Below are 23787 nucleotides of genomic sequence, written 5' to 3'. Positions count from 1 at the left end.
TGGGCAGACCTTTAGAAGACACACATGCTATGAATATTTTATACAGGTGAATATTTGAATGGTAAAACAATGATCTGCGAGTGTATGTGTGGCTGCTGGTAGGCTACATAACATTTGGGTACTGGGTCCTGTTCAGTTGGCACAAAACAGGATAAAACACTTTTGACAAACACTACCGTAACCTCTCACTATCTGCTAGAAAACATTTCCCCCCTTTGTGTCTACTGAACACAGCCCTGCAGTGGATGATGGAGACTGTGTGTCCGTATCAGTGTCAATAGTACACACTATTATTCGCTCTTTAGACTACCTGTGGAGGTTGGGGTAGCGGCAGGGGCCATGGGGGTGAAGAGGAAGCGTTGGACATGGCCGTTGGGCATGGCCGCCTGCATGAGCTGCTGACCGGGCCCGGGGATGACCGTGACCCCCTGGGGGATGACCTGCAGCTGGCCCGTGGCCTGGCCTTGGCCCTGGATCATCACCGTCAGGCCCTGGGCCCCGCCGCCTGGCCGCTCTACTGCCTGGCTCTGCTGCTTCTGATGGGGGGGGGGGGGGGGGGGGGAGACAGGGAGATGAGGGAGGGGTGATGCTTTTGGAGGTAATGTAGAGGTGCAACGGCAGCCTGGTCCCAGATCGGTTTGTCATGCAATATATAGCAACGACCATAGGAGTTGGCAAACTGATCTATGACCAGGCAAGGGAGCACTACTCTTTAAAAAAACAAACAGACCATGTTGAAACTAGCACATATAGATATACTAACAGGGACATGAAAATTAGTTATTCCGATATTTCCCGTTGAATAGGACTAAAATCAAAACATACTCGTTTTGAAAAGTGCAGATTTACAATACACTAGGTGGGCAGAGCAGAAACCTATTGTCCCACTGTTGCCTGACGTCAGTAGAAGGGTTATTATGGGGTAGCTGATGGTACCTGGGTGAGCTGGGTGAGTTGTGCCAGGGTGAGTTTGACCTGGCCCTGGCCCTGTTGTACCCGCTGCTGCGGCGTCTGGGCCGTGTTGGGCTGGCCCAGGGTTTTGGGGGTGCTGCCCATCCTCTGCCCGGCCACGGTGGTGACGGGGCTGGCACCTGAGATGGCCGTGGACACGGCCTGCCCACGGATGATCTGGGTCACCACCTGCTGGCCCGCCTGACCTGGAGGAGGAAAACACACACAAACACACACATAAGTGGACACACACACAAGTCCAGACACACAAACACACCGAAAGGCAGACAGAGTCAGAACTTGCATGAACACAAGTTAGTGAAAGAGACTATTCTAACTGGCCTATCAAGCTAAAATGGAGTAGGTAAATACAAACAGCCTACCTTGCTGCACCATGAGGGGGGTTCGGAGGATGGTTTTACCCATGGCGCCTGTCTGATGGATGGGGGTGCGGATCACGGTCATCCCCGGACGGATCTGGCCTCCAGCGGTGAGCACCTAGAAACACAGCCAAGATCAGAAACACTGGGACCCTTATACCATAGGGACGACACTGACTCCAGTGAGGGGTTGCTGTTAATAGTTCATGGGGAATTTTTTCAATAACGTGTCAATCACGTGTTACTGCTAATGACCTGTTTTAGAGGGATGGGGGGGGTGACAAGGGGGCAGAGTGGATGTTGGTAATGGGGAATTTGAAGATCTAGGCAGGGTTACCGTAAAGCCCTTTGTGACAACTGATGGTGTAAATAGGGTTTTATAAATAGATGTGATTGATTGACTGACAGATGGGGAAAGATGGTCTATGGGGTGTTACCTGCTGTGGTGAGCCTGGCATGCCCGACCTGATGTTTATGGTTGTGGTGCGAGGCTGGAACGAGGCAAAGGTCTGGGCGCCGCCAGCTTGGCTTGAAGGAATGATGCCCAGCACCTGCTTCTGAATCATACCTGGGGAGAGGAGAGGACATATTAGTACTGCGAACCCACACATACAGGATTGGTATTTATCTAATACTTGTTAAAAAAGGACCTGTAAGTAAGCATTTCATTGTTAGTCTACACCTGTTGCTTACAAAGCATGTGACAAATAAAATGTGATTTGATTTATTTCACCATAACATGAGCATTATGGACATAATCAATACTCAGAATATTCAATATTCAGAATACACTTGTGTGTTATTCTGACTTTTGATGATCAAATGCTTCACATTCAAAAGACAGAAATGAATCCACTCCAAAATTCACCAACATCTGTTAAAAACGATCATCCCTACTCTAGCTTTTCACTTTTGTCTTTTGGAAATGAAGAAAACTGAAATGTTCCCTCAAGGCTATAGCGGTTTCACTTTATCAGGTATAGAAACAAACTATCCATTCTGCACAGTTCATGATGTATCAAAACGTCACTCAATAAATGACTTGTGGACTTTGTTCCTTTCATGTTGCAACCCGCTCTGATCTTGACCACAGTAAATATTAACCCAGCAAGTAAACAACATCAAACCAATCTTCAAACGGGGTATGTTGGTTTGAATCCATCACGTATGACCCGCTCATAAATGAGGTATGGATTATCCTTGAATTCATACGTTTTTATTTTCCTCCGACAAAGCGAGTGTTTCATATTCGTTACTTTGGCCGCGCTTCAATATTTTCGAACTCACGTGGACACAGGGCGGCAACCGAAAGGAAAATGCGTTTCCTTAAAAGATCTGAAATTTTTGTCTTTTTTTCTCTCTCTTCACAATCTCCTCTCTCTGTTTTTTCTGTTGCCTTTTTTCTCTGACCACAAAACCGACCAGGTAAAGCTATACATCAATGGTTTCCCCTCTTCAAATAGCAGAGGTTAAACCAGCTACAGTAGAAGACTGGGGAGTTTCAGTTCTGGCACCGACATCAAACGCCCACTTCATAAGAGTAGCTGTTTGGAGAGTCGGTGAGCTAGCGAGCAGGCGACACAGAAAGAAAGAGGGGGGTAGAAATCCTTCCATCCTCCATCTCTCTATAGCGGGTTACCTGTCTGACGAACCAGACCTCAAGGTAAACTTGTTTTCCTGCTCCGCTTCCTTAGCACGCTCCAAAACAAACAGGCATTGAAACAGTCACGCTAGAAAAATATACTACTGCTCTTTATTACCAGCTCTCTCTCCCTTCCTGGTCGACAGGATGAAACATGGGTGTCACTAGACAGGAGCGCTGTTTGTTTGCGGAGTAATTTAGCCTATCCTCTTGAAACATGGATGTGTCTTGTGTGTGTGAGAGAGCATGTGTGTCTGTATATATACACTGCTCAAAAAAATAAAGGGAACACTAAAATAACACATCCTAGATCTGAATGAATGAAATATTCTTATTAAATACTTTTTTCTTTACATAGTTGAATGTGCTGACAACAAAATCACACAAAAATTATCAATGGAAATCAAATTTATCAACCCATGGAGGTCTGGATTTGGAGTCACACTCAAAATTAAAGTGGAAAACCACACTACAGGCTGATCCAACTTTGATGTCATGTCCTTAAAACAAGTCAAAATGAGGCTCAGTAGTGTGTGTGGCCTCCACGTGCCTGTATGACCTCCCTACAATGCCTGGGCATGCTCCTGATGAGGTGGCGGATGGTCTCCTGAGGGATCTCCTCCCAGACCTGGAATAAAGCATCCGCCAACTCCTGGACAGTCTGGTGCAACGTGGCGTTGGTGGATGGAGCGAGACATGATGTCCCAGATGTGCTCAATTGGATTCAGGTCTGGGGAACGGGCGGGCCAGTCCATAGCATCAATGCCTTCCTCTTGCAGGAACTGCTGACACACTCCAGCCACATGAGGTCTAGCATTGTCTTGCATTAGGAGGAACCCAGGGCCAACCGCACCAGCATATGGTCTCACAAGGGGTCTGAGGATCTCATCTCGGTACCTAATGGCAGTCAGGCTACCTCTGGCGAGCACATGGAGGGCTGTGCGGCCCCCCAAAGAAATGCCACCCCACACCATGACTGACCCACCGCCAAACCGGTCATGCTGGAGGATGTTGCAGGCAGCAGAACGTTCTCCACGGCGTCTCCAGACTCTGTCACGTCTGTCACATGTGCTCATGTGCTCAGTGTGAACCTGCTTTCATCTGTGAAGAGCACAGGGCGCCAGTGGCGAATTTGCCAATCTTGGTGTTCTCTGGCAAATGCCAAACGTCCTACACGGTGTTGGGCTGTAAGCACAACCCCCACCTGTGGACGTCGGGCCCTCATACCACCCTCATGGAGTCTGTTTCTGACCGTTTGAGCAGACACATGCACATTTGTGGCCTGCTGGAGGTCATTTTGCAGGGTTCTGGCAGTGCTCCACCTGCTCCTCCTTGCACAAAGGCGGAGGTAGCTGTCCTGCTGCTGGGTTGTTGCCCTCCTACAGCCTCCTCCACATCTCCTGATGTACTGGCCTGTCTCCTGGTAGCGCCTCCATGCTCTGGACACTACGCTGACAGACACAGCAAACCTTCTTGCCACAGCTCGCATTGATGTGCCATCCTGGATGAGCTGCACTACCTGAGCCACTTGTGTGGGTTGTAGACTCCGTCTCATGCTACCACTAGAGTGAAAGCACCGCCAGCATTCAAAAGTGACCAAAACATCAGCCAGGAAGCATAGGAACTGAGAAGTGGTCTGTGGTCACCACCTGCAGAACCACTCCTTTATTGGGGGTGTCTTGCTAATTGCCTATAATTTCCACCTGTTGTCTATTCCATTTGCACAACAGCGTGAGAAATTTATTGTCAATCAGTGTTGCTTCCTAAGTGGACAGTTTGATTTCACAGAAGTGTGATTGACTTGGAGTTACATTGTGTTGTTTAAGTGTTCCCTTTATTTTTTTGAGCAGTATATATATATATATATATTCAAGGAGTGTAGGCATGAGCCTGACCACCCTTTTATATAGATAATTGGAAACAGGAAAGATTTTGTGAAATATGGGAGGCAAAAACGGGTTCAGAACAAGGTCATGTTTTTGCATTGTATGAGTTTAAGTATTTTATATAACTAGGCAAGTCAGTTAAGAACAAATTCTTATTTACAATGACGGCCTACCGGGGAACAAACTGCCTTGTTCAGGGGCAGAAGGACAGATTTTTACCTTGTCAGCTCGGCGATTCGTATTGGCCAGTAATAACGACGAAAAAGCTAAGCAGCCTTATTGAAGTAAGACAACGTTTCGGCGCAGATAAGTCTACAAGCATAAGTTCGGCATCTCCCCCTTTTAGCCACTAGAAGACTGCCTCACCTACAATCACTCACACACTAACAAACCAAGTACTAGTCCAAGTCAGTCATCGTGAAGCATTAATACTTACAGATATTCAATGGGAATTTCAATAAATTGCCATTTGGCTGAATAAACAAATGAAGGATGGTGCCTTTAAACAGTGTTGTACACTCGTCATCAACCCACGATTAAAAGGTGAAATCAAACGGGACAGTGGTTCTAAAAATATAAACCATCACCTCATCCGATGAGTCAATATTGACTTCTAAATTAGCTAGTGTGCTACTTCAAAAGACGGTCTTGGCTATGTTCTTAGACTACACAGTCTACCGTTCTGTCCCACCTAAAATAACAAAGTTCTATTCCATTACCATGCTGACAGGGCACAAATAGACATGATGTGCATGTGCCACTCCAGACTGAGCCACTGACTAACGGGTTGGCGCGTGGCGGGGCACCACAATGGGGCTGGCATCGAGTGGGCACCGCACCACTAGCCTGGTCAAGAGGACAGACCTTACCACAGTCTTGTGCAGGTGTTTGAGACAGTGCTTCCGTCAATAGTGGTAAGTTAGGCTAGTGGTTGGAGAAGACGGCGGTTGGTAGAGAAACATTTTGCGTTCAGTCATCCATCCTTGTCATCATGGAAAAAAAGGGAGGAATGAACGATGCATTTGAACAGCATTTAAAACAGCACCTCTCTCTCTCTTGTTCAATTTAACATTATTGTACCAGGTTGTCCCATTGAAGTCAAAATATCTGTTTTTCAAGTGAAACCTCTCTCTCGTTGTGTCTCTGGTGTGGGCACAGGGGAGTTACTGTACCTCCTTGAGTGGTTGGCACGTTGACAGTGACAATCTTGCTGTTGGCGGGCAGCGGCAGCTTGGCGGTGAGCACCTTGCCCCCCATGGACGTGCCCGTGATCTGGAAAGTCTGTCCGGCCGTCGTGGCCACCGTGCCCGGCGAGGCTACAGGGAAATATGCAAATGAGGCTCCGCTCGAGAGTCAAACAACAACCGCTGCTAAACAAGCACAGCTGCCAACGCTGACTAAAACAGATTTAGTTTGTTAGGGGTCGATTCATACACCAACCACTACTACTTTCTATTTGCAAGGATTCCCTACTAAGTAAAAAATATCACGAGTATAAATAAAATCGGAACACATTTGAATGAGATTCAATGAAGTAATTCTCTTTACCAATCTACTGGCTTGTGAACAAAGAAAAGGACCTATGACCTTTGACATACCTCCACTGGGCTGCCCCTGCTTGACCCAGGAAGCAAACGACTGCTGGAAGTTCTTGTTCTGCTGGAAGGTGACGGGGGTGCCCATCTTGGTAGCCAGTACCACTTTGGTTCCGGGGGTGGCCTGGCCCGACAGGGTCACTACCTTGGGGGTGGAAGCGGGGGTGGCTGGGCTCCCCGTGGTGGTGACAGTGGTAGAGCCAGTGCCCGTTTTCTGGTCCAGACGCTTCTAGAACAAGAGAAACCGTGAAGTAATCCGGAAAACACAACAAAACATCCCTATTTTCCACACGGCTAGTGGTGCTACTCACCTTGGCCTGTTCCGCCGCCTGGGCTTTCTCCTTCTCAACCCTGTGAAGACAAACATAAATGTATCATACACAAACCACAGACAGAGCTGGAACATAACTCTTTCCCCCCAGCTATACAAAAACTATAGTAAATCAAATTTAGGGAAATTAAGCAACATTTTTTTTTTTTTTTTATTCGTCTAAGAGAGTCGAAGTGAGTTCAAAACAGAAGATAATGACCGTTGAATTTACAGTTCACTCAAGAGAATAGCATGGAGTAGGCAGTTACTATGCCCCCTAGATCTAATGCCCCCATGCCCTCTGACCTCTCGGAGAAGGCCCTGATCTCCCAGAGGTCCAGCTCCTCCTCGGCCACCCAGGACTCAATCACCACCGGCCCAGTTTCCTTTTTGGGCTCCGGCTTCTTGGGCCGCAGGTTGCTGGAGCGCAGGCCTTTCCGCTGTGGTGTGTGGGTCTCTGTATGTGTGTGGAATGGATGCAAGAGAAAGGGGGACGGTAAGGGTGGTGCAAGAAAACAAAAGTAGAGGGGGAAGGAGTGAGAGAAGAATAAGAGAGAGAGAGAGAGAGAGAGAGAGAGAGAGAGAGAGAGAGAGAGAAAGAGAAGCAGAGAGAGAGAGAGAGAGAGAGAGAGAGAGAGAGAGAGAGAGAGAGAGAGAGAGAGAGAAGCAGAGAGAGAGAGAGAGAGAGAGAGTCAAGAATGACATAAAATGAAGCAACCTTAATGAGAAAAAAAACATCACCACTCTCCTCTCTTTTACATTCCATGTGGAGTTTTATTCTAGCCGGCTGCTTCTCCCTCACCTTTCGGGGTCTCGGGAGTGCCGAGGGGGCAGATGATCTTGCGGATGCAGTATTCCGAGCGGATGCCGTAGGGCCCCACGTCGCGGCGCTTGATAATCTCTGTGGTGGTGATCTCCGTCTCGGAGGTCTCTGTGGCAATGAGTGGGGATAGGGCTGGGTTGGTGTAGGATGAAGGAGGAGGAAGATGCAGAGAACAACTCCCAAGACATGACACAGTAACGACTTAATACTCTGCCATTCAATACAATACACAGGAATGACATTCCATGGGAAAAGCCTCGGACATTTGAGTAAAAAGTCAAAAGGAGTAGCAGAGGAAATAGGCTTCATAGTGGATATTTTAGGATATATACCCCACTACGTATTTATTTGGACAGTAAAACTAAAACCTTTAATTTGGCTCTATACTCCAGCATTTTAGATTTGAGTTAAAAATGTTCATACGAGGCGACAGCACAGAATGTTACCTTTTGATTTGAGGGTATTTTCATACATACAGTGCCTTGAGAAAGTATTCATACCCCTTGACTTATTCCACATTTTGTTGTTACAGCCTGAATTCAAAATGGAATAAATATATATTCACATCCTTGAGCCAATACCTTGTAGAAGCACCTTTGGCAGCGATTACAGCTGTGAGTGTTTCTGGGTAAGTCTCTACGAGCTTCCACACCTGGATTGTGAAACATTTGCCCATTACTCTTTTCAAATTAGTCATGCTCTGTCAAATTGGTCGTTGTTTATTGCTAGACAACACCTTTAATGTCTTGCAATAGATTCTCAAGTAGATTTAAGTCAAAACTGTAACTCGGCCACTCAGGAACATTCCTCTCTAGGTTTCTTCCTAGGTTCCTGCCTTTCTAGGAAGTTTTTCTTAGCCACCGTGCTTCTACAGTCGTGGCCAAAAGTTTTGAGAATGACACAAATATTAATTTTCACAAAGTCTGCTGCCTCAGTTTGTATGATGGCAATTTGCATATACTCCAGAATGTTATGAAGAGTGATCTGATGAATTGCAATTAATTGCACAGTCCCTCTTTGCCATGCAAATGACCTGAATCCCCCAAAAAACATTTCCACTGCATTTCAGCCCTTCCACAAAAGGACCAGCTGATGTCAGTGATTCTCTCGTTAACACAGGTGTGAGTGTTGACGAGGACAAGGCTGGAGATCACTCTGTCATGCTGATTGAGTTTGAATAACAGACTGGAAGCTTCAAAAGGAGGGGTGCTTGGAATCATTGTTCTTCCTCTGTCAACCATGATTACCTGCAAGGAAACACGTGCCGTCATCATTGCTTTGCACAAAAAGGGCTTCACAGGCAAGGATATTGCTGCCAGTAAGATTGCACCTAAATCAACCATTTATCGGATCATCAAGAACTTCAAGGAGAGCGGTTTAATTGTTGTGAAGGCTTCAGGGCGCCCAAGAAAGTCCGGCAAGCGCCAAGACCGTCTCCTAACGTTGATTCAGCTGCGGGATCGGGGCACCACCAGTACAGAGCTTCCTTAGGAATGGCAGCAGGCAGGTGTGAGTGCATCTGCACGCACAGTGAGGCGAAGACTTTTGGAGGATGGCCTGGTGTCAAGAAGGGCAGCAAAGAAGCCACTCCTCTCCAGGAAAAACATCAGGGACAGACTGATATTCTGCAAAAGGTACAGGGATTGGACTGCTGAGGACTGGGGTAAAGTCATTTTCTCTGACGAATCCCCTTTCCGATTGTTTGGGGCATCCGGAAAAAAGCTTGTCCGGAGAAGACAAGGTGAGCGCTACCATCAGTCCTGTGTCATGCCAACAGTAAAGCATCCTGAGACCATTCTTGTGTGGGGTTGCTTCTCAGCCAAGGGAGTGGGCTCACTCACAATTTTGCCTAAGAACACAGCCACGAATAAAGAATGGAACCAACACATCCTCCGAGAGCAACTTCTCCCAACCATCCAGGAACAGTTTGGTGACAAACAATGCCTTTTCCAGCATGATGGAGCACCTTGCCATAAGGCAAAAGTGATAACTAAGTGGCTCGAGGAACAAAAGATCGATATTTTGGGTCCATGGCCAGGAAACTCCCCAGACCTTAATCCCATTGAGAACTTGTGGTCAATCCTCAAGAGGCGGGTGGACAAACAAAAACACACAAATTCTGACAAACTCCAAGCATTGATTATGCAAGAATGGGCTGCCATCAGTCAGGATGTGGCCCAGAAGTTAATTGACAGCATGCCAGGGTGGATTGCAGAGGTCTTGAAAAAGAAGGGTCAACACTGCAAATATTGACTCTTTGCATCAACTTCCTGTGATTGTCAATAAAAGCCTTTGCCACTTATGAAATGCTTGTAATTATACTTCAGTATTCCATAGTAACATCTGACAATCTAAAGACACTGAGGCAGCAGTCTTTGTGAAAATTAATATTTGTGTCATTCTCAAAATGTTTGGCCACGACTGTACATCTGCATTGCTTGCTGTTTGGGGTTTTAGGCTGGGTTTCTGTATAGCACTTTGTGACATTGGCTGATGTAAAAAGGGCTTTATAATTACATTTGATTGATTGATTTATTCACAGTCTTCTTGGTAAGCCAACTCCAGCGTAGATTTGGCCTTGTGTTTTAGGTTATTGTCCTGCTGAAAGGTTAATTCATTGCCCAGTGTCTGGTGGAAAGCAGACTGAACCAGATTTTGCCTGTGCTTACCTCCATTCCATCATTTTTTATCCTGAAAAACTCCCCAATACTTAACGATTATAAGCATACCCATAACATGATGCAGCTACCACTACGCTTGAAAATATGGAGTGGTACTCAGTAATGTTAACACTTTGTATTCAGGACAAAAAGTTCCTTGCTTTGCCTCATTTTTTGCAGTTTTTCTTTAGTGCCTATTTACCAAACAGGATTTACATTAAAAAAGAAACCTTTATTTAACTTGGCAAGTCATTTAAGAACAAATTCTTACTTACAATGACAGCCTACAGGGGAACGTTGGGTTAATTGCCTTGTTCAGGGGCAGAATGACAGATTTCTACCTTGTCAGCTTGGGGATTTGATCCAGCAACCTTTCGGTTACTGGCCCAATGCTCTAAACCCTAGGCTACCTGCCGCCCCGCTACCTGCATGTTTTGGAATATTTTTATTCTGTACAGGCTTCCTTCTTTCCACTCTGTCATTTAGGTTAGTATTTGAGTAACTACAATGTTGTTGATCCATCCTCAGTTTTCTCCTATCACAGCCATTAAACGCTGTTACTGTTTTAAAGTCCCTGTTGGCCTCATGGTGAAATCCCTTAGCAGTTCCCTTCCTCTCTGGGAACTGAGTTAGGAAGGACACCTGTATCTTTCTAGTGACTGGGTGTATTGATACACCATCCAAAGTATAATTAATAACTTCACCATGCTCAAAGGGATATTCAATGTCTTTCTTTTTTTTTACCCATCTACCAATGGGCACCGAAGACGTGGATGTCGATTAATGCAGCCCCCAGGCACCTCTCTGATTCGGAGGGGTTGGGTTAAATGCAAAAGACACATTTCAGTTGAAGGCATTCAGTTGTACCAACTGACTAGGTATCTCCCTTTCCTTTTCCAATAGGTGCCCTTTTTTTTGCGAGACATTGGAAAACCTCCCTGGTCTTTGTGGTTGAATCTGTGTTTGAAATTCACTGCTTGACTGAGGGACCTTACAGATAATTGTATGGGGCAGAGTTGCGGTCATCTTTCAGAAATCATGTTAAACCCTATTATTGCACACAGAGAGTCCATGCAACTTATGTGACTTGTTAACCCCCTAGAGTCGATTGACGCGCCGGTGCGTTTATCTAAGTTACATAACAAAATAATCACTATGAAAATCCGTCAGTTTAACCCTCCTGTCGTGCTCGTTTCATGTTAATTAGTTGTGTTCCCGGTCCAAAATGACCGCCCCCATTATAGCTGATTATAAATCCATAATGATACATGTATTATCACCTAACGTTGTGTTAGATCTTTTTATCAACTTATGTTCTTGTGAACATTACAAGTTTTGAACTTCTATTTGCTATTTATGGCCTGTAGGCCTCATTGTCCTGAGCTCATACAACTCGTTTTTGAGTAAAAAAAGCATAATGTATGGATTATTTTGACTATAACAAATACTCAGATGAAATGTATTGTGCTATTTATAAAACTAATTTGTGTCAAAGTATAACAAGGACTCTCTCCTCCTCACCAGTGTCATGATCAAAGATATGATCAAGAGCCTCACATACAGTATATCGTTTGGACATTGTGCTGCCACGGAATGAATTGTGAGCAAGGCCTCAAAAAAGCCTTATATACCAGAGCTGCAAGAAAAGTTCTATATATTATTGAAACAATGTTGCGATTGTTTGTGAGAATGCCAACAGGTGTGGTTCCCGTGGGGGAAAGATTCTATTGGGGAAAGGTTCCTGTGGGGGTTGCCATGGAAGCCAAGAAGGGGAGTAAGGTGTGTGTGTGTGTGCTCAAACACACATGCATGTGGGGGTCTGGGAGAGGAAGTGTGTCCATCTGAATGGGCATGTGCCTGAACTCAATTTTATACACTAATTGTAGTCTCACCCATTCATGTCTAATGACAGGTCATTTTTGACCGGGAACACCACAGGTGTACAAAAGTTAAATATAACACCCAAAATGTAATGAAAATCATCAAAATGTATTTTGTGTGTTCAGATGCCCTGTGTGGACAAAGTCATGGAACCTTATGACAATCAGATTAAATGAACTACATTTTTCAGAGAGAAAACTTGTCAATCGGTTCAATTCGACCGGGAACTCAGCAGAAAGGCAAAGCTAGAGATATCTGTTTAACTGAACTGGATGCGTCTCAATCCAGCACATCCGCCATTGTTGTACCTCCACATCGGAGGTGAAAGGTGCCAGAACTAGAGCGCTGTTTGTCAGACCATGAGACATCCAGAAAATCATTCTTCTCACGTAAACGTCTGTAGAGTCCGAACGATGTGGCCTACAAACTACTATGACCACTCTATGGAAAAGGGAGATACTGTTTTGCTATACGACCCCTACAAGTGTCAGGAGACTAGCCTGAAATCGGTACCGTAGATGTAATTTGTTTGGTAGCAACCGAACCGTTTGAGCTACAAACGAATGGGCAGCACATTTTTACTCCTGAACTTATTTAGGCTTGCAATAACAAAGGGGGTGAATACTTATTGACTCAAGACATTTCAACTATTTTTTTTGTTCAATTTGTAAAAATGTTGAAAAACATAATTTCACTTTGACATTATGGGCCAGTGACAAAAAAATCTCAATTTAATCTATTTTATATTCAGGCTGTAACACAACAAAATGTGGAAAAAGTCAAGGGGTGTGAATACTTTCTGAAAACACTGTATCAGTTTCACGGTTTAGAAACTAAAGCACTTTATGTATATAGTCCCCCAATTAAAAGGTGTCATAAGTATTTGGACAAATGCACTCATATGTGTAGTAAAAAGTTTGGTAATTGGTCCCATATTCTTAGCACGCAATGACTATATCAAGCTTGTACACTTCCCCTGCAATGTACACTACCGTTCAAAAGTTTGGGGTCACTTAGAAATATCCTTGTTTTTGAAAGAAAAGCACATATTTTTTGTCCATTAAAATAATATAAAATTGCTCAGAAATGCAGTGTAGACATTGTTAATGTTGTAAATGACTATTGTAGCCGGAAACGGCAGATTTTTTATGGAATATCTACATAGGCGTACAGAGGCCCATTATCAGCAACCATCACGCCTGTGTTCCAATGGCACATTGTGTTAGCTAATACAAGTTTATCATTTTAAAAGGCTAATTGATCATTAGAAAACCCTTTTGCAATTATGTTAGCACAGCTAAAAACTGTTGTTCTGAATAAAGAAGCTGGAGCATCAGCACTTGCGGGTTTGATTACAGGCTCAAAATGGCCAGAAACAAAGAATAACAAAGAATGGAATAGCCTTCATTTCTAAGAACAAGAATAGACTGACGAGTTTCAGAAGAAAGTTCTTTGTTTCTGGCCATTTTGGCCCACAGTAGCCTCAGCATCAGACTGACCCCTGCCAGGGACTTCACTGTCCACAAATGCTGATGCTCCAGATACTCACCTAGTCTAAAGAAGGCCAGTTTTATTGCTTCTTTAAATCAGAACAACAGTTTTCAGCTGTGCTAACATAATTTCAAAAGGGTTTTCTTATGATCAGTTAGCCTTTTAAAATGATAAAAACTTGGATTAGCTAACACAATGTGCCATTGGAACACAGGAGTGATGGTTGCTGATAATGGACCTCTGTACACCTATGTAGATATTCCATAAACAATCTGCCGTTTCCAGCTACAATAGTCATTTACAACATTAACAATGTCTACACTGTATTTCTGATCAATTTTATGTTATTTTAATGGACAAAAAATTTGCTTTTCTTTCAAAAACAAGGACATTTCTAAGTGACACCAAACTTTTGAACGGTAGTGTATATTGGGTGGGTGGGTGTTGAGATACATGCAGAGAAAGGATGGTCTACCTGTTCGCGTGGTGCCTACAGCGGCGGAGGGCTTGACGGCCATGTCGTCCCACCTCAGACAGGCCCACAGTAGCCTCAGCATCAGACTGACCCCTGCCAGGGACTTCACTGTCTGGAGACGGTACCTGCAGAGACAGACAAATAGGTTACCACACACACAGGAGCACAAGCGCGTGCACGTACACACATATACGCACGTGCAAAGACAACTGTCTGGGGTCACCAACACACACAGCCTATGTCTGCTACCGTAAAGGTACACGGAAAAGAGCACGTGCACACACGCACCACACTCACACTCACACAGAGCTCATAAAATTCATAAGTCAACCCTGGCAGCTAGGTAAAATGACCGTGTTAGTTCCTTGTTGCCGAGGTTGGCTATGAACCTGACTCTTTGGTATGCTTCCACAGCTTCCACAATTGGCCATTTAAAGGTTGAACAAATGTAAAAAAAACATTAAAAAAAGAATTAAAAAAACACATATTGGGACAGTAAAGGAGTGCGTCCCAAAAGGCACTCTAATCCCTATAGAGTGCACTACTATACCATAGGGCCCCGGTCAAAAGTAGTGCACTATATAGGGAATAGGGTGCCATTTGGGATGCACACGGGGAAAGACATTCCTCCTTGTCCAGTGTGACTGACTGACCACAGGCAGGGAAAACATCCTCGGAGTGGTTAATGCGCAACGTGAATATCCTGACACTTGCAGACCGCCAATATGATTCACGTCTAGCAGTAAAAAGGCAGTAAAAGGCGCTGGTCAAAATAGCCTGAGATCTCTCTCTGAGAGCCACAACAGAGTCACAGGGGCCAAACCCCCTAACGGCAAACAGAAGGCATAACCAACAAATCAACAGGACAAGACGTGAATATCGTTCGCCGGAGCATTAATGCTCGAGAGGTTCCAGTTATTGTGGCGCAGTGACTGTATCGTAGCTCAGAGTTGGAGCGCAAGGCTGAAACTAACGGCAATCATAAATCAGATGGAGCACTAGAAAACTCATATATTTAAAGCTCTGAGTTTTCTCTAGCCAGGTAGTCTGGCAAAACTCAGGGCCTTAATCATATCAAATAATGCAGTTAGTTAAAGCGCTAAACCGTTGAAAACAGGGGCACCAATGAGAAATCTTAAAAACTGTGTTCTCACCTCCATGTGATACCATAGGTGGGTCTGGGCGAGGGGTAGGGCCAGATGTCCTGGGCCGGCTTGGCGTTGTAGCTGAAGATGGACACCTCACGGATGCCACCCTGCCGTGCCAGCTTCTTCAGGTCGTTGTTGGGCAGGACAAAGATGCTCTTACGCTGGCTCTTTGTAACAAACTTGCGGTAGGATGGCAAGGCGGTTCCCGAGCGCGTCTTTTTGGTGCGCGAGAACTTGAGGAGGCGAACGCGGCCCTTGGTGGAGGTCGACGAGGTCGCGACCCCCGAAACAGAGGAGGTTAAACGAGAGGACTCCTTGTGGGTGGCAAAGAGCGTTGTCTTGTACTCGGTCACCGTTTCGCTCTGGCTCTCGTCCGATTGGCTGTCGGGCGTGGGTGAGCGCATTTTGGTCACGGTGGTTTTGGTCATGGTGGCGAGCGTGGACACCGCGCTGCTCTCGGTGGTTGAGACAATGGGCGCGGGCGTTGCCCCCGAAGAGCTTGAGACCCCCGCCGTTAGCCGAGACTCTGTGGATACCGTGGTGGTGGTGGTTGTTGTGGTGGTTACCTGGGTGAGTATGGTCTTACAGAGGGATCCCACCCCACTGTTGCTGCTCTCCTCCGCAGAGCGCACCGACGAGGGGGACATTTTGTTGGGCGTGGCAGCATCAGGCTTAACTTCCATGGGCTGGTTGTTGTTGAGCTGCTGGGTGGTTGTAGATCCGAGCACCTCCATGTTGTTTTCCAGCCTGGCCACCTTCACTGGGGGCTGGCAGTCCTGCACCGACACTATGACCTTGCTCTCCACCTCTACCCTTAGAGCCGGCCTTGGTTCCGTGCTGTCAGGCCCAGTCCTCTCGGCTACAGGGGCCACATTGCCGTTGAGCAAGGGCTTTAGGGGCGAGACTACTTGACCCTCTCCCTCCGCCTTGCCTAGACTGTTCACTTTGACCTCAGAGCTGTTAGTGTGAGCGTCGGAGGGCTCGTTTGGAGTTGGTAAAGAGTTGGTCAAGGCTTTAGCCTCCACGCTGTCATTTCCATTGATCTGAGGTAGAGAGGAGGGCTGGGACCCAGTGGCGATGACCTCAGTGCTGCTCTGTCCGTTGCCCTGCCTCTCCTCGGGCCCCTTCCCGTTCTTCTCTGTGCTTTGCTGGGGGGGTTTAGGAACGGTAGCTGCACTATGGCTGCCCTCCTGGGTTATAGTGCTTGGAGGAATCGTTGTGGAGTGGGGTTTAAAAATGGCCACTTCAGGTCCTGCACCCTCGGTGGAAGCGGGCTTGTCGCTGGTAGACTCTGATGGTCTGCCAGTGTAGTGGATCCCACCTGAACTCTGAGTTTCCATTGGTTCCGCTGTGCTGCTGGGCCTTTTAAGGCCTTCCTGCCCTGAACCGGCCCCTGTGGGCCCTATAGTCCTCTCAGGGAGGTCTCCCTCCTGTTTCTGGGGGGTTATTTGGTTTTGTGTCCTAGGGAATGCTTCAGCTGCAGGCTCTTTGGCTGGGGTCGCTGTGGCTGGGTGAGGGAACCCCTCAGCGGTCTTTGAAGGGCCCGCCTGCACCTCCCCTTTGACTGACAATGGAGCAAGCGCAGGTGGCACCGAAGGGGTGCTGAACTCCAATTTCACTGTGGGACTCTGGGCCTGGGTCGGAGTTTGGGGCTGGAGTGGGCTCTGCGGCAGGGCCAGGGTGATCTTCACTGGGGTAGGCTTGGTCAGGGAGACCTGAACCCTTTGCTTCTCCTCCAGTGCGTGCTGTTTGACGCGCCGCTCCAGCAGACCGTCCAGCTTGGAGGCCTTGACCTTCTTCTTGTAGGCCACGCGCATCAGGAAGCCCTGGGCCACGTCCACCACGTCGTAGTTGAAGGGCCTTGTATTCCCCTCACCGAGCTCCTGCCTCACGCACGTCGTCTCCGTCTCGGTCCCTGGGCTGCTGCAGGTCCCTGAGAGAAAAACAAAATGGACACATAAGTTACTGGATCATTTTTCTTATCCTCTGTTGTCAGAACAATGGTGAAGAAGCTTAGTGCCCAAGTATGGAAGTATATGAGCCTCCCTTCACATTGGCATGTAGAGCAGTATAAGAACTGATTGATTCAATAATACGTGTGACTGATATTGCATGTGTTTGTTAGCTTTAACTCCGTCAACTATCAACAATGGAGTCAATGCCAGTCTATAAAAGCGCTAACCTTTTTCATCATTTTGTCCTGAGTCTGAGAGGCTAGGGTCCACCTCCATCTTGTCAGCAGCCTCCTCTGCAGCGGAGTCTTGCATCTTCACCTTCGCTGGCCCGTCACTCTCTTCTTTCTTTCCCTCCTCTGACTTTTCCTTCGTCTTCTCTCCCGACAGGCGGTCTGCTGAGGGCTCTGGGGTGGTAGTGGTGGTAGCACCCCCATCTTTCTCTACGGGTCTTCTGCTTCCCTGGGGGTCTGAAACTACAGTTGTTTTGAACAACCTTGGCCTTGGACCCAAGTCCAGCAAGTTGCATTTCTCGCCACGTCTGGCAGCTGCAAAGGAAGAAAACATACATGTTTTAGTTATCATAGCCACATTTATATTAGTAGTCAATTTCACAGGGGACGTTATCCCATGTGACTTAACAATTGAATTGCACATTTTTCACAACTTTTGGCAATTAAGAAATAAGAGGAGGTGTTTGACAGCGATGGGTACATTTGTCCACTGAATTCCTTGATTTTTTTCTAACCAAATCATAGAGATGGATAAAGATCTCTATTTGGATATATTTTGTTTTTGAATTGACATTGCCAGTGCTGTCACAGATGCCATAAAGCCACAGATACAAAGATGAGAGCTCTATCTATCTCTATGAAGAGGACACAAACTAGAACGCTCCTGCTGACCTTCCAGCTCGGCGCGGTAGTTGGCGTTGGTGTTGCCAGGCAGCTTGGTCAGGAAGCGGTGCACATGCGTCTTGCTGATCCAACTCCAGCCGCCCCAGCCCGTCACGCGATACTCCTCTCCCTTCTGCTTCCACACCTTCACACGGGAGAGAGAGAGAGAGAGAGAGAGAGAGAGAGAGAGAGAGAGAGAGAGAGAGAGAGAGAGAGAGAGACGGAAAGACGGAAGTGGAAAGGAGAGAGAGGGGGGAGGGTACAAAGGGAAGAAGAAAGCGGGCAGCGGAGAGAGAAGGGGGGAGCGAGCGATAAAAGAAGCGGACAGGAGTGAGAGGAGGAAGGGAAGAGAGAGAGAAATGAGAGGGCCAGAGGGTATTCACACCCACCATTAAGTAAACACATCTAGTAGGGCCACTATGTGAAAGTTGACACTCCCCCCCCCCGGAGCTCGGACACTCACACCTCATCAAAGGGCTTTTTAGCACCGTTCGCCATTCTGGGGAGGCAGGAAGTTGCAATTAAACACGTCCTGGCGATTAGGGGTGATGGTGAACGGCCCGGTCATAAATAGAGTGGTAGCGCTTCGACTTAAAAGGGCCCGGGCTCGGTCGGTAAACAAGGGCCAAATGAAAAGGGTGTATGTGTCTGTGCATGTGTAGCAGCCCTTAACTGTGTGTGTGTGGGTGTCTGAGTGAGTGTGTCTGTGTGCGGGTGTTTGTGATTGTGTGTAATACCTGGTGCTTGATGGGGAAGGTGTACTTGACCCAGGTGGCCTGCTGCATGGTCTCCTCGTCCTCCAGCTTCTTCTCCCTCTTCTTCACCTTCTCCTTCTCCTCCCGCTCCATGGACGTCATACGGTGTAGCCTGCATGGTGGCACAGAAAGGGGGACGAGAGAGAAAGGCAAACACAGTCAGTTCAAAAGCGGCTTCCTTCAATGCACTCTGGTGTGAGTGAAAGGTCTGGGCCAGCCCGGATCAAAAAGTAGAGGAGGGTAACTCCCTCGTTGCTCTTGGCAAGGCCCCATGCAACACACACACACAAATGATGCGAGCCCCTTGACTGACTCTGCACACCCACCCTTACTATAACATAATCAAGTCTTAAGAGGAGGAGGGTTGGGGTCTTTACCCATCAGTAGAACAGGTAGCAGTGTTTCCCCTAGTGTATAAATATTGTGCTACACGCCGGGGGTGGGCCATTTTATCTGCTGCTGATCACCTCTGGGTAAACTGGTCTTAGTGTGAGGGACGGGAGGGGACAGAGGAGCTGCTAGAGTAGGGCGACACTATTCCAAATGGCACACTACTTTTGAATAGGATTCCATTTGGAAGGCACCCTGTGCCAATGTTTATACAAGCATATCACTTTGAATGCAAACTGAATGTATTGCTTCATACTATTTTTTACTTTTTATTTAAGGAGGCAAGTCAGTTACGAACACATTCTTATTTACAATGACGGCCTACTTGTAAAGACCCCCCCCAACCCAGACGACGCTGGGCCAATTGTCCGCCGCCCTATGGGACTCCTGATCACGGACTGTTGTGATACAGCCAGGGATCGAACCTGGGTCTGTAGTGACGCCTCTAGCACTGCAATGCAGTGCCTCAGACCGGTGCAACACTCGGGATGTAACGAATCACCGATACACGGTTGAAATGTCTCGCGCCAGACGGCTTACTTCCCCACTCGAGGCTAGATCTGCACTAAAATCAGGTACAGATTGCGCTAAAGCAAAAAGCTAATTGTAATTCCTAACAGTCATGGGAGCCTGCGACTTGATAAACCAGACAAGTACATCCAACAAGAGTCCAAGGACAGAGGGATACACTAGCTAGAACCTTCTCATCGTGGATCTGGTCGGACAAAAAAGCATGACAGTGGCTGGCCAATTGCATTGTTTCCCCCCACGGTGATCATCAGGTTGTACTGTAGGACGACGCTGGGCCAACTGTGCACCGCCCTATGGGACCAATCACGGCCGGATGTGATACAGCCTGGACTCCAACCAGGGACTGTAGTGACGCCTCTTGCACTGAGATGCAGTGCCTTAGACCGCTGCATCCATGTGTGTGTTAACTTTTAACTGTACTAGAATGCTTAAAAGGCAGCTAAAATGTTAAATATCGATTATCGGTATCGGGTTTTTTGTCAAGGAAAATATTGGATATCGGTATTGGCCAAAAATGTAATATCGGTGCATCACTAGAGTCCATATCCTTGGATGCAACATCTGGTAGGTTTGTGTCTGTTAATGTGTCCTTTTGGTCATTTTCAGTAGGAGGCTGATTCTCAGCAACAGCCCCTCCATCTTGTTGATCATTTACTTTCCGCAATCTTGAGTGATGCACCCTGACAATGGTGTCTCACAAATATCACCACACCATCTTAGCCAATGACTACTCCCGGTCCTTCCCACTCTTGACAGTCAACTCGTTTTGTCGTACACTTTGTTTCCAGTCTCGTACGTCTCATTCGTGGGTCGAAGCAGTTTACGCAGAGCCCTGTGAATTCTCTCTGAACACACTGCTTCGGTGAAAGCTTTTCTTGCTGTATGTCGTGCTGAAAGGTGCCTTCCCACCCATGCACTCACACTGGTCCCTTCTAGCGCTGGTGGCTTGTCAACCAATACAGAGGGAAGATCAGGGTTCCGCCCCAACACTAGTTGGTATGGGCTGTAACCATGAACATTGTGCATTGAGTTTTTAATAGTAGGGACCACCTCTGTTTCAATGTGACTTAGTCTGACCAATTTTTGCCAGTATCTTAACTCTCTTGGTAGAATGGACGATTATCCCATCTCCAAATTTGAAAGATCGGTTGCTTAGTGTGTCAATCATAGTTTGTACTTATTTCATATTTAGTTCACTGACATAGCTATCAAGCCATTTTGCACCACACACTGTTCGTGTACACACAAGTATCAATCAAAGCAGATCCTAAGGATTCAACTATGAAGAAGATTAGTTTGAAAACAGCGTAATGTTACACTGCTCTATCTCTGTGTTTACATTTCCTCTGTTAGTTTAACTTGTTCATTTTTATGAGGACAGTCTTTAACCAAACGGTAAGTGCTTCGACAAATAGCACATTTTGATCTCCTTCCATATCTGTCCAGTGGATTTGTGCCGGGCAATGGCGCCCTCGTCTGCTTGTCTTGAGAACGTGACTTTTTGGAGCCTTTTCTCTGCTGCTCAGTGTAATATGCTGCGTCACTCACTTGCATTCCATCTGTTATTGGCACGGCAGACATCTTTTCACCCCAATCTTTTTAATGCCGACTTCATTGACACAAAAGTCAGCACTGTACAAGCAGTCAAAGCCAACTGTCCAGACAGGCAACTTGAACCCTAACACTGCATCCGGGAGAACCATCTCGTACTCGTGCATCCTATTGTACCTTTGTTCGAAGTCAATGATGTAGTCCGTCATTGCAACCGAAATGTCTCTAGTAACACTGTCAACGTTTGAATATGCCTCGTAGGCACGGTCTTTCTCTTCTTTAAGAAACACAGAATCCAGTGCTCTAATCAAAGTTCCCATACCATCATCCTTGTTCAAATCCTCAACAGATATTTCCAGTGCTGTATCTCTCGCTCATCCCCCGAGCGATAATACCACCTCAAGTGCTTGCTTTGTCTTGTCCAGATTAGTAACCTGTGTCCAGATTCAAAGTTCATTTTCCAACTTTCATACGACCTGTTATCGTCGTAGCAAGGTGGCAAATTGTAGTTATTAACCATCCTCTGCTGCCAATGTTAATTCAAAATGACAACGACAAGGTGCCAGTTTAACAACGTTTACTCAACCGTTTTAGCACAATACATGGCTGCCATTGCACTCAGGCCAGGTTCATCAACAAGACTCCTGCGCAGGCGCACAAATAACAGAGTGATAGCACCGTAATAACAGAAATACAGGGATACTTAAAACATTAACTTAACAGTGGTCATTTTGTTGTTTTTTTACATGCAAAAGTGAAATAGGTTTTTTTACATACAAAAGTGAAATAGGTGTATTTATGCTGTTGCACAGATCGCTTTATATTGAGTATCTATTCAAAGAAACTACAGATAGTTAGAGAACTTGGCATTATATTTATGTCAGGCTACTTTGTTCACATCTCCAACCACCCCGCCCTGGGTATTCAGCACCTGCCACTGGTCTAGGGTTTGCACTTGTTCCAAGAAGTCCGACTTTGAAGTGGCTGCAGACTTGTATGATTGAATGGTATTAACGAATTATTTGAAGTGGTAATGTAAGGATGGCATAACACGGTAAATGAGGTTCCCTTGATGACTTGATGCCAGTTTAAAGTGAAAGACGTGACTGTGTGTGTGTGCTCTGAGTCTACTCGCCTGGTGTGTCCCAGAGAGTCCTTCCAGACAGGGAGCAGGGCCACAGGTTTGATGGCACACTCCAAGATGGCCATGGCCAGGGCAAACTCCCTGGCCTTACTGCACATCTGCACCGCCTTAATCCAGTTGTTCCTGACGAAAAACAAAACAAAGCCAAAGGGAGTCAGACAATGGTGTTATCCATCATATGGGAGCATGGTGACATCAAATCATGACAGTGTGACTTTCTGTCACCTGGGACTGCTGGGGTCAGAACTGAACAAGAGCAGAGCACGCTAACTTCAATGAACATGTAAAAACAAACACGTTATCACCAAATTATGTCACAAATTAGTATCTAAATAATAGCCTGTGCCCCCTCCCCCAACGAGGAAGAGCACACAATGGTTAAACGAACACTTAACCCCGTAAGGTTGATGTCCACGCACCCTGCATAAATCCAATTAGCATAATACAACAACAGAAAAAATGAAAAACTCAGTTTAAGGTAGAGATTGTTTTTTTTGCATTGGATCAGTCTCAATTCACCTAATCCGCCTATGTCGCACTTCCGCATTGCGGTGAAAGAGCTAGAGCGGTGTTTGTCAGACCACGAGACTTCCCGGAAATCGGTCTTCTCACAAAATCGTCTGTAGCATCCAAACGGTTTGGCCTACAAAACTATAGAAAGATGACTCCATTTTGCTCTACGACCCCAACAAGCATCTTTGGACCCGTCTGAAGTCGGTACAGCCGATCTACCAACTGTCCGAACAGTTTGTGCAACAACACTAATATGAGTCCTCTGTGGAAAGGTGAGACTCTCACAAACATATACATCTTGGTTGTTTTGTTCTAGGACACCCACAGGCCTCACAAGATTCGTCTGAAGGTCCCCCGGTGCCAGTTGAAAACATTTATGGAAGTTTAAATGGAGACTGTTTAATGCCAAAAATAAGGGGTTAAATACATGTCCCAAAAAATGTATGTTTCCTGATCTTCTATCTCTCAGATATAGGACAGACACTTGAAAACAAACTTCCCTTTGATTTTTTGGGGGGACTGTCGTTCAATGTAGTGAATCTGCTATTCAACGCGTTTGTATGGGCTAATAGCAGTAAGGAAAAAATATATAATCATTCCACTTTTTTTTTTGATACTTCAAGTGGTCTTAAATAGAGGTCGACCGATTATGATTTTTCAACGCCGATACCGATACCGATTATTGGAGGACCAAAAAAGCCGATACCGATTAATCGGCTGATTTTTATTTATTTATTTGTAATAATGACAATTACAACAATACTGAATTAACAGTTATTTTAACTTAATATAATACATCAATAAAATCAATTT

At 46.1% G+C, this 23787-nt stretch overlaps 1 protein-coding gene across 1 annotated transcript in view; it reads right to left on the bottom strand.

Moving 5' to 3' along the window:
- LOC120032373 (nucleosome-remodeling factor subunit BPTF-like) overlaps positions 1-23787 on the bottom strand; it is a 52792-nt gene that overhangs the window by 10476 nt on the left and 18529 nt on the right. The window contains exons 9-23 of the mRNA XM_038978423.1: positions 22453-22584; positions 18828-18957; positions 18100-18235; positions 17425-17742; positions 15249-17175; positions 14095-14219; positions 7567-7695; positions 7071-7221; positions 6766-6805; positions 6458-6683; positions 6032-6175; positions 1769-1899; positions 1335-1449; positions 937-1157; positions 311-536 (exon numbers count right to left, since the gene is read on the bottom strand). Coding sequence (XP_038834351.1) covers positions 311-536; positions 937-1157; positions 1335-1449; positions 1769-1899; positions 6032-6175; positions 6458-6683; positions 6766-6805; positions 7071-7221; positions 7567-7695; positions 14095-14219; positions 15249-17175; positions 17425-17742; positions 18100-18235; positions 18828-18957; positions 22453-22584 — 4151 coding nt within the window. The remainder of the gene's footprint in view (positions 1-310; positions 537-936; positions 1158-1334; positions 1450-1768; positions 1900-6031; positions 6176-6457; positions 6684-6765; positions 6806-7070; positions 7222-7566; positions 7696-14094; positions 14220-15248; positions 17176-17424; positions 17743-18099; positions 18236-18827; positions 18958-22452; positions 22585-23787) is intronic.

Source organism: Salvelinus namaycush, chromosome 39 (genome assembly GCF_016432855.1).
Source record: "Salvelinus namaycush isolate Seneca chromosome 39, SaNama_1.0, whole genome shotgun sequence".
Taxonomy (NCBI): domain Eukaryota; kingdom Metazoa; phylum Chordata; class Actinopteri; order Salmoniformes; family Salmonidae; genus Salvelinus; species Salvelinus namaycush.
The sequence above is the reverse complement of the archived record's forward strand: the minus strand, read 5'-3'. Positions and strand labels throughout refer to the sequence as shown.